Source organism: Toxorhynchites rutilus, chromosome 3 (assembly GCF_029784135.1).
Source record: "Toxorhynchites rutilus septentrionalis strain SRP chromosome 3, ASM2978413v1, whole genome shotgun sequence".
Lineage (NCBI taxonomy): Eukaryota > Metazoa > Arthropoda > Insecta > Diptera > Culicidae > Toxorhynchites > Toxorhynchites rutilus.
Window position 1 is genome coordinate 218890775 of NC_073746.1, and position 12079 is coordinate 218902853.

Below are 12079 nucleotides of genomic sequence, written 5' to 3' on the forward strand. Positions count from 1 at the left end.
AAAATGTGAATTTTCGAACGGGACTTCTTGCAAAATGTTGATTACCGCGAAAAAATACACTATGCAAAATTTCAGCCCAATCGGACTCTAATCATTTTAGTCGCTAAGACATTAACGTTTGAGTTTTTTGGAAACCGAAAAATAATCTAATGGTAGAGTACATGAAATCTGAGTTTTCAAATTTTGTGACGGTTTGTGAATCTTGTGACGAAACACTATGTGGAATGTTAAAAAGCAATATCTTTCACAAATTCCGAAATCTGAGCGTATGAAATTTTATGCGTTAGATATATTAACCTTGAAACCATTTCAAATGGAAATTCTGAGTTTCCCACCACCTTCGAGCCATAATAAGATGCATTAGAATGTTCCACCTCGTTTGGTTCAAATTTGTGTAGGGGAAATGCGGTTAAAATGAACAGGGATGGAACAGTCAAATGTAAAAATTAATAAATAAGACATAAATTTCTCTCACGGTAGCCATTCGGATGTAATTTTGCGCGCATCGTATTGAAGGAATTTCCCGTGATTTTTAAATATATCCTAAATATATCCGACCTGATATCTTCGACAAATCATCAATTTTGACAACTGTTCACTTATGACCGGATTCTGCGTGGCGTATGAGGTCAGATGACAATTGTCACGTATGTCACGAGATTCCACCAGGCGTATGCCGTGAGAAATCTCACTTGAATGAACTCTCACCGTATTCCCGCTCTCAAATATACGTGACGATTGTCACATGAACTGGGATTTCTAGGTGACAGTCGTCGATTTATCTTGAGGTGTCGACAGCGCAGAAAAACAAATGAAAAATGGAAGAGAAATAATAAGTGTCGTTTTGGGTTGTATAGAATCGATAGTAATGGTATTGTATGTATCAATAAATTCAATTTATCTTTAATTTTCACAGCGCGAGCGACGAATTGCAAGTAGTTTGAATTTCTTGTGAAAGTGGTAGTGAATCTGTTATCGCTCAATCGAACGAATAAGCACACCGTAATTATTTCCATTACATGAAATCTATTTATTTTCTCTAAAATATATCTATTACATGGATCTTGGGGGGTTTTTGTTGTGTGCTTTTTGCATTCCATCGTGTATAATCTACAGACATGAATGAGAAAGCGCTGAAGTGAACTTCACACAATTTTGTTTTGTTTGGTACATGATCTTGTGTTTCATCTATCTAGTGTTTCATCTATCTAGTCGCGAGCCATCATCACCGAACTGCATATCCATTTCAGAAGCCTTGGTATACGCCGGAGCCGGAACCAGAGCAACAATTTAACACTGAGAGCGCAAAGAGCAGCAGCAACTACGACCAAAACAAACGAAAATGTAAAACTTTACAAGATACAATCAACCGTTTCACTAAATTTCAATCAAATACCTGCAAATTCGACAGAATGACCCGACACACAACGAAAATGTTTATGCTAACAACAGGCCAAGTAAAATCAGGGGTGGCATTGCGCATTTCGAAACGAGTAACTCGTTTCGAGAAAATTCGAACTCAATTTGATGGTTTTAGTATTATGTATCTTTTTCAAGTCCATATTTTCGGTGTACTAGATTTAGAGCAAAATTTGCCTCGTAGAGAAATGTAAAATTTTTAGGTTCGTAAACAAAGCTGGTCAAAGGCATGTCAAAATAGTTGAAACGAACAAAAATCACTCGTTTCGGAATGCGCAATGTCACCCCAGATCTATAGATACGGTACTGACTATAGCAAAACAAATATCTGACCTCTCTGAGCGAAACAAATAAAATTCTGGGATGCCAGTTGTTTTTTCTCAAATATATGCGATAAAAATCTGAAATATCTGTAAATATGTGCCAATGTCTGCCAAACTGGCCAGCTTCGTTTATCAATAGGAACCAATAGTATTTTATCACTATTTTAAAGAGCATGTAGCTGGAATAAAAGGTTGTGACAAACGTAAAATGTCTACAAATTTTTAGACATATGAGCGGATGTTGCACCTCTGATCTGATTTGGCAACCAGCAGAATGAACACCTTGTCACTCGCAGTTTATCCTCTCACATACATAAAATGAACCTCTCACGGCACCCGATACGACTGTAGGAATAAAGTGGGGAGAAATGAGTGATGGTGATGTGAGAATTGTCATCTCACCTCACACGCCGCGTAGAATCAGGACGTTATTCAATAAGAGGTAAACAGAAATTTTGTTTGATTTCAGCGATTGATTCGTATTCGAAATTACTTTGTTGTTTGAGGTAAAATGAGCCACTACCGGATAACGACTAACAAATTGTTAGTCGTTATCCGGTAGTGGCTCATTTTGCCTCATTTGCAGGGATGCAAAATTTCGATAGAACTTATTGAAATCGAAAATCAATTTTTATCAGTGCAAAATATCTCCACCGACACTATTCTCTTCTTTCTATCGCGGTGCCGCGGTGCCTATGACTGCTGGCTCACTATCACGTTTGTTTTGATATAGTTTTCGTTCCATCGACAGAAATATCAGTCCATTCTCGATGTCAGTGAATGCCCAAGCTGAAAATATCACCTTTCATTGCGTCCTGGCGAAATTTTCGTTGGTCATACACCCATAAACTCAGCACTCGAATGCGCCGTTGCCCATCGATGCGTGTGTAATAAGTGTAATAACAAAAATGGGAGATGATATTTCTCTGGATGGATATTTGTTCCCTTCCACTGTCAGCTGATCGAAGATGCGTATGAATATTTCGGGTGTTTAATGTCAGTGAGACAGTGAAACGAATGAGTGTGGCGAATAATGCAAAAACCAAATGTTGCACGTGACGGAGTGTCGGCTGCATGTAATTAAGTTAGGTTCATTTGTCATGAACTGCAGGGGCATTTGTGATTGAATTTGATGTTGTCTCAATATCTAGCGCTGTCAGTAAAATGAGTGTGAGATTTTGCTACTCTGCTAACAATGTTATGTTTTCTAAAGCTGATATACCTTATCACATGTTGCTCTTCAAGAAGTTTCTTTTGTTGCTTTGACCCAGGAAAAAATGTGCGACCCCAAACGAAACCGAATCTCAATATGTGAAGCGTTATACGTTTCTTACTACGTTTTTGTACGTATAAGAAAATTCTAATTACATCTCTAGGTGAATAGGCCCAGATTATTTCGTACATATACCTACTTTCTCAATAATGATTCGATTCGTGATTCGTGATCATTTGAACCGCACGCTAAAAAAATGTTCGATTTTACAACTTTTTTTCTTTTAATGAAATATGTACTATTTTTATTTTATTATAATAAAAACCGTTTGATATCTTGAACAACAATTAGTTAAGCTATAATATTCTTCAAAGAACGGAGATTGTAGCGGTATGTGGACGCAGTAAACGGGAATATTTCTTAGGGTGTTCATTTTAACCGCTTTTCCCCTACATCCCGGTCATAATGGGTTAACATATCGCGGACCGCTCACGAATTTTCTGCGTTCCGTCGATTACGGATGGATTACGAAATAACCCGTATTTTCCACACTTGAGGGTTAAATCCTTGGTCTGCCAAGACTCTAACAAGACCTACCGATGGTTCGGCTCTGTCTCATCCACACCGAAGGAAACGATCTCATTTGTGGAATCGGAACAAATGAAGCGTACAAGTTTTCCCCAAAACGTGCGGTCCTTAATGTGTTAGGCGAAAGAGTGGAAAAATGAATCAAATCAACTTCTTTTTAGCGTTTATGATATGTGTCGTCAGTCATTTGTTCCTTACTGTCCCTATGTCCCTGTGTGCGTATGTTAATTGATAAAGTACGAGTAACCATTGTTGCACAAACATGCTCATCGGAAGATTGATAATAGAAATTCGTTCAAAGTTGGCGTTAATCAATATTAACACTTACTGATATTAAAACATCTAAGCTTGTACTTACCTTATTCTCGGTACAACCAAGCGATTCTGTGATACATTTTCGAAGATACAAACAACGGTTAGAGGCAGAATTTGAATAATTCTTTCGGATATTAGCAACTCATACTATAGTGCACTTCAATTTACGTTTTGGGTTTATTTTTCTTCATATATATTTTCCATAATTTTGTACATTCATTTATCATATATTGTTTTATGGTATTTTCTTCATATTTCATTGTATTTTCCGAGTTTTTTTTTATTTCATTCGTCATAGTTTTAATATGAAAATATCACTCAATTACCAATACTCTTTTTCATAACGTCATAACGTGTTTTAAAAATGAATTCAGTATTCCATTTCTTAGCGTTCTGATCTTTCACTAGTAGCTCGGCTGCTTTCCTTTGGAAAATAAACAGGAAATTCAATAACTTATTCATTTATTCTAGTCATAGATACCTAAAGCTTATGTATAATAACAGACCAGCTTAGACTAAAATTTCTTTCTTTATTTATTTATAAGTGTTTTGCATTACATTTTTTTTGTTGCTTTTTCTTTCAGTTAATATTCAATTTACAATAACCACCATGATTGATTAACCTACAGCTTAACATTTTTTCATCTAATTGCGAATCTTTGATTCCACAAGTGATTCAACATAAACTCAAACGTGTGATCCCTAAGGATGAGTAACATCGTTCTGAGTAACCGCGTTATCGTGGTGAGCGTCCATCGCGGTAATATGAGTGCTACTAACCGTAATGTCGATATCCTTCGACGGTGATTGTGCTGCCATCGGGTGGGCAGGGAAGAAGTGGCTCGTATTAGTGATAGTGGTAGTAGTAGTGGTAGAACTAGCTGTTTAGTGACCGCCAGCAGGGCCACCACTAGGACTGATGACGGTGGTGGTGATGGTGATGGTATGCTTCTAGCATAGGTACACACTAGGCGATGATTAGTTTGCTTAATTTGATTGATCAGTATTCGGTAAACTGTGTGCGTTAATAACAAAAACGGTCTAAGTACTAGATTTGAGTACGCGCTTAGAAAAATGGCTACGTCGGGGCAAACATGGCGCGCCCAATTACCAGTCTGTACCAAACCAGCGATGAGATAAACACAGACAGAGACACCGAAAGCAGGTGATGGTGGGCCGTGCGATGATGCTGTTGGCCCGCGCGCTGCATTGCTGCTGGGAACTCCCCTGGAAACAGAATGTGAAACACCTGTCAAATTTTCTCTCAAGCTGTTCTTTAACACAGTGATAATATAGTTAGAGTAAACAAAAAAAAAGCTGTAAGTGAGTATGAATGCTTCGGATTAATGACTACTGAATGGTGTATAATTTAGCAGCAATTTGAGACTCCTGGAAATGTCTCTCCGACGTTATAAATATTTTTTTTCTAATTAAATTTCCTAATTCCCGAAACTTCAACTCTCCCGAAACTCTCTGGGAATGGCACAGTTCGACGAAAAATGCAATTTGTAGCAGATTCAATATGACAGTATTGAATTCTGGGGAATCGACACGCGTATCTAACCAAACTGTGCTTGACCTCTGTTTTAGCTTGAACTCACTATCGTTAGATCAAATAATAATTGAGAGCTTTTCGGGAATGTGCGACCATCGACAACATTGATACGTGTTTGAGAATGAGTTAAAAAACTTGATCAAAGGGAAAAACGTGCATATTGGCGAAATTTCGTGGAAAGTTTGTCACGCGAAAAGCAATTGAAACTTTATAGAGACAGGCTCGAACTATGCGAAATCGCTCTCCAACGAATGTAAGCGAGGGATATTTGCGTCGATGTATTTATGATTTCCCACGGAAGGTTTGTTCCGATTTCGTTCATGTGGCAGAACAACGTGATTTTTTTATCCCTTTTGTTCATTAGCATTTTAGTTGTAACAGAGCCGAATTTTAATCGTGTACATGTCACATGTTTATCATATCTATAATTAGCACATCACACAGTTGCCATTTCTTGGCGTTAGAGTATTCTCTTCTATACCCCATTGCATATGGCATACATTTAGACGTAAGAGTTTTCCTTCTGTTCTTCCATTATCCAATTAGACCGGACAGCGAAGACAGTTGATTGATCATTGTTGAGTTATTTATAGAACAGCATCCCGATGTGTCTTGCAGAGCAGAGCAGTTGTATGGATGAATCGATCTAATTTCAACCGTGGTTCGATCTCCATAGCTGATGATTGTTGCCTGGACGTAGTTATTCTGTAACAACACAAAGATGATCGATGAGGGCCCTGAGTTTTGAATTCACGATCGATCGCTAATCGATGCTAAATGAACCCGCAACCAATGTGGCTACGGAGACCCCCTTGAACCATGCTTGAGGTAACAATAACGAACATAACTTTTTTTTCTATAAATTTTCTTGAATTTTCAACAAAGCTTTATCCATAATATAAAATCCTCATCAAACACATTTTTCTTTCAAGATTTTTCCCCGATTGCTGAAAATTTGTTACTAATATACATATGAGGGGCTTAGAATGCAAGGGGTGTAAGTGACATGATCGATTTCTCTTTATCGACTTCCTAATTTGATAATAACTTAACTGCAAATACATTCCCAGCTCATTTGACAATGTGGACGATAGGTCAGAACCTCAATTATCGGTTTCTATAGCAAAATCAAATTGGAACGTTTTTGTGCGCTGAGTTATTCACGAAAGAAAAAGTTGATGAAGAGAAATCGATCAAATCACTTACACCCCTTGCATTCTAAGCCCCTCATATAACATATATTTGATATGTAGAGCTGATTTTCATTTATAATTTGTGTTTTAAAAGCACATTCCAGCCGAGAATCCATTACCATTTTTGATCCACAGAAATGGAACACGGAGCTCAAATGATCGACTTGCATGGCGAGGTTGCCACATTTGCAGAACTTGATTGGACTCGACTCGGGTGAGTAGCAGTGATGCCATCATAAAATCTGTGTTTTTCGTCTCAAAAAACCTTTTTATCTGAGTTTTTTCTCAAAAAATCTGTATTAAAATCTGTATAAACTCTTTGCGGTCGTTTATCTGCTCTCAGCCTCCACAACAAAGAAGTATACCAATATTAGAATTTATGCAAAAATGTATCAGTTTACACTTTTTCTAACCGCAAAATTAATGTCTGATGAACTTGTTCATGAACCAAAACGGTGCTACTATGAATAATAGATAACGGTACTTAGTATAAACAAAAGTCGTCATTCGTGCTCTAGAAAAGGATTTATGGAAAACTATAGATTTAAAGAACATTGTTTTGTATGTTCAAATAGAAAGATAAAAGGCCAAAGACGCCAAACTAATTATTTTTGTGATACAAGTTTACAAGTTTACAAAAAATATAGGAATCTTGTTCATCTTTCATAATCTTACAAAGTTATACATCACTGCTTTTTCAAGTAAAAATAATTGCGACCTGCACGACGCACATGTCGAAATTTAAAACGACCGGTTTAAATTTATAAGTTCAACCAGCTGACCCGGTGAACTTTGTCCCGCCCAAAATTGATTTTTTGATATGAATACTTTCGAACTTTCACCGAAACATTTATCTACGGCCAGAGAAGGATACAACAAAATAAAGACAGATCAAATCGGACAATATTTACTCGAATTTTACGACCACAATTTCTCGATTCATTTTAATTTTCCACCTGAAAATCCATTATCATCTACAGTATGGCGAAACATGACTGTCAATGTCGTCAAAATGAATTTCAATTGAAGAAATTAACTCCAATCGGACACACTTATCATCTATCTATATAAATAAAAATGTAAGGCAAAATCTGTTGGTAAGCGTAAAACCCGAAGAAGGGATGGTACGATTTTAGCTTTCTTTATTTTGTTGTATTCGTCTCTTCCTGTAGATCAATATAGTCGAGAGAAAAATCGGAAAATCCTGAAGGAAGGTCGGAAAATTCGGAAAATTTAATTTCCACATGTTCAAAAATTACATCATAATAAGCGTTGTTAGTCTATTCGATATTTGCGCTGTCGAAATTGATCTTTGTTCGTAAGTGGAAATGGATTTTCAGGCGAAATAACGCATTTCCATATCTTATATCTATAAATAAAAATGGAAGACCAAATGTGTTAGTTAGCGCAAAACCCGAGGAAGGAATGGTTCAATTTGAGTCATCTATATTTCGTTGTATTCGTCTCTTCCCGTAGATCAATATAGCGGAGAGAAAAATCGGAAAATTCGGAAAATTGAATTCCCATATGTTCTACAATTAGCCAAGCGTTGTTAGTCCATTTGATGTTGACGCTAACGAAACTGATTTTTGTTCGAAATTGGAAAAGGATTTTCAGACGGAATAACGCATTCCTATATCTTCTATCTATATAAACAAAAATGGAAGGCCAAATGAGTTGGTGCGCCCTAAACCCGAGAAAGGAATGGTCCGATTTGACCTGTCTTTATTTTGTAATATTCCCTGTATCAAACATGTATTCCATGCAATGGAGAATCTTGTTATTTCCAAATGCTTAAAGAATCTTGAACGATAATTGTGTCTGAAAATATTTTTATATTATAAGGACAATTTTTTGTAGAAGTACTAGACAATGTATAGTAAAAGGAAATTGTAAAGGGTCAAAGGGTAATCAATCAATGAAGAGTTCAGTGATTGGACTCACTAACGTTCACTTAGTAAGAAAAAAAACGTTTGGATGTTTGAAAGTATTCAAATCAAAAAAATCTATTTTGGGCGGGACGAAGTTCGTCGGGCCAGCTAGTATATATATAAAAATGGATTTCTGTCTGTCTGTCTGTCTGATTCTTATGGACTCGGAAACTACTGAACCGATCGACATGAAAATTGGTATGTAGGGGTTTTTGGGGTCGGGGAAGGTTCTTATGATAGTTCGTTGTTTGCCATACAAGTGAAACACAAATTTCTGCATAATCAAGCATGTGAAACCAAATTTGGCATGGGAAGGTTCTAGGGGTCCCATAAAAAATGCACATATTTCAACCAAACATGACAATTGAAAATTTTCGGAAAACTCTGAAGGAAAATGGGAAAATTCGAAAAATTCAATTCGCATGTGTTCTACAATTACATATTGACAAGCGTTGTTAGTCCATTTGATGTTTGCGGTAACGAAATTGATCTTCGTTCGAGAGTGGAAATGGATTTTAATGTGATAAAATGCACTCCTATATCGTCTTCTATCTATATAAATAAAAATGGATCGCCGAATGTGTTGATAAGAGCAAAACTGGAGAAAGGAATTGTCCGATTTAGGGCTGTCTTCGTTCTATCATATTTTCTGTATCAAACATTTATTCCATGTAACGGAGAAATATGTTACTTGCAAGTGGATGAAAAATCTTGCACAAGAATTGTGTCTGAAGATAATCTGATATTATAATGTCGAGTTTTGGTAAAAGTACTGAAATTTTATAATAAAAAAAATTTAAAGGGTAGATTAGAAGATCAATCAATGAACAGTTTTGCGATTGGACCCATGAACGAGCGCTTAGTAGGAAAACGTGGATGTGATAACGAAAAATAAAGTCTTGGCGGGACGAAGTTTTCCGGGTCAGCTAGTTCTAGAATAAATGCGTAATTCTTTTTTTCGATTTCTCTTTTTACCGCAGTAGCCCATTTTTTTCGAATTTTCCTTTCCTTTTTAAATATTCTTCAAAGTATTATATCATTCTAATTTGAGTGGAGACAGACACAACGATATACAGACGACTCAAATCTGATCAGCCGTTCTCTTGTGATGATGAGTTATACGTACGTGGGAAAAACCTTGTTTTATATATAAGATTTTGAAGCATAATCTTGGCTTTAGTATCATTGGTTGACATAGTTATTATGAATTTGACGATGTTGATGGTATCCATGTAAAAAATCGCATTCGTGCATCGCATCGTGCTTATTAGGAAAAAGGTAAACGGTGTTATTTATTTATTGCAGTGTTAACCGATGGCGCAGACTTTAGCATCTTTTCACCTTAGTTTGAACACGAGAAAGCAGAATTCCACGCTACATGTGAATGCCAAAATTACTCTCATTTAGAATGATTCGAATGCTATATGAATAAAATTGGTGAGTTGGGAAAAATATTATTGATATCAAGCCATGAATAATATTGAATCGTTATTTTGAAAAATCTGTCAATCTGTATAAAAACCTAAAAAATCTGAAATCTGTATCTACAGATTCTTGATTTCAAAAAGTCTGAAAAATCTGTATAAATACAGATTATTCTGTAGATATGTTAACCCTGGTGAGTAGTTGATCAGTAGACAGATCTGGATTTTCTGAGGAAATTACAGTATCGGTTTCCTCAAGGCGTATTTTTTCGACTAATTAAACCAAAAATGTGTGTATGAGGTAATCCGCGCTCCTTCCATTCAACCGAATACATCCAGCAAACTTGTGGGACCGAATTCGACAAGACTTCATTATTTGTTTGAAAATAACGCGCTGTAATGTCATGACATTGCATTGTGTTTTGGTCTGTCAATAGCAAAGACTGTGTCGGCTTTGTTCATGATAGCGTCTCGCAAGTGTGTGTGTATTCTTCCTCGCACCGCTTTTGTTGATTGTGTCATAGGATCCGCAGTCGTTTGGTTTACCTTCGCGTTTATGTCGATCATAAATTGATGGCACAGTTCACGACATCGGTAGATGGCGTTGTCCTGACCATGTCGATTCATCATATGATGTACATAAATATTAATTCAAAATGAGAAACTTCCATTAAGATTCACCGTAATGTTATGATTGATACTTTGCTATCACTCTCTGTATGGTTTTTAGAATAACACTTTGTTTGGGGGGAGTCTTCATAGCCACATCGGTTGCGCGTTCGCTTAGTATGCGATCGATCGTGAGTTCAAAACTCAGGTCCTCATTGACAATCTTTGTGTTGTTAAAGAATATCTTCGTCCACGCAACAATCATCCCCGATGGAGAATCGATCCACGGTCGAAATAAGATCGATTCATCCATACAACTGCTCTGTTCTGCAAGAAACATCGGGCTGTTGTTCTATAACACTTCAATGATCATATCAACTGTCTCCGCTGTCCGGTGGCCTAACTGGACAATAGGAGAACAGAAGGAATACTCTTACGCATAAATGGATACTGTGTAATGTACCATATGCAGTGCTTGGAAATATCTGTTTCATATAAATTTTTTCAGCTGAATTTCGGACCACATTCGATCATTATACCATTGCATTCGGGATACCGAAAACGAACCAACGCCAAACCTCACAATCACAGCAAGCCACTCGCAGTTCGATCATTCAGTTCACGGAATGTGAGCAAAAGGAAATATCCCTAGTGTTGTCGTTCATTGATATTAATATACCAGTTCATTCAATATCAGCATCGTTCTCGGACACTGACGAAACGGAGAAATTCTTTGAGGAAGATAAGGAAGTATAGAATGCTTATAATAGTGACAAGAAAATAAATTGTCCAAGCAAGCAAGATTTTCGTCTCAGTTAAAATGCTTTCATTTTACATACTGAATAATCAATTCCAATTCCACTTGTCAGAAATGCTTCAAAAGACTCCAATTCCGATGTAAAAAAAATATCGTCTTGACTCAAATTTCGAACACTTAATTTAAGACTAAAATTCCGAACACACGAACATAAAAGGGTGGTGTCCAAGACACTACCGCAATGGGTATATTTCGAGCTTCCTCTTGCAAACGGATCAAACTGCGCTATAGGATTGGCGGATGAAATTGTCAATATCCAGTTTTGACTGACTAAGTTTGCATTCGTTACTCGGATCGATTCGGCAGAATGCTTCCTCGTCGTCCAAGCCTGTGCAATCCTTAGTTGTGAGGGTGCTCGGTGCTTGCATCACCGATTTACGTTTGCTCTTGAGAAAATCACACAATTATCGGGATACTGAAAATGAACAGTCACAACATTGCTGACATTTCAATGGCAATGAATAAATGTTAATGAATTCTCATGACTTGAACTTTAAGGAAAGCTCAGATAGCGCAGAATGAACATGAATGAACACAGTTGTAAATTTGTTTGACGTCGAATGCATAACAGCAGCATCGACAAGCAAAATAAACGTGTTACACTGATAAAAATATATTTTCAATATTACTTAACAAGCTCAATATTTCCAAGCTGGTCCATATGCAATGTTATAGAAGGAATACTCTTACGC

General features: G+C 36.8%; 1 protein-coding gene across 10 annotated transcripts in view; it reads right to left on the minus strand.

Moving 5' to 3' along the window:
• Nucleotides 1-4016: 4016 nt before the first annotated feature.
• The window catches only part of LOC129780382 (zwei Ig domain protein zig-8-like), a 763625-nt gene continuing 755562 nt past the window's right edge, over nucleotides 4017-12079 (minus strand). For 9 of the 10 annotated variants that reach the window (XM_055788581.1, XM_055788580.1, XM_055788579.1 and 6 more), the window contains one exon: nucleotides 4017-5107. In XM_055788581.1, the coding sequence (XP_055644556.1) occupies nucleotides 4500-5107 (608 nt within the window). In that variant the 3' untranslated portion in view covers nucleotides 4017-4499. The remainder of the gene's footprint in view (nucleotides 5108-12079) is intronic. The other variant, XM_055788588.1, reaches the window with a different exon arrangement.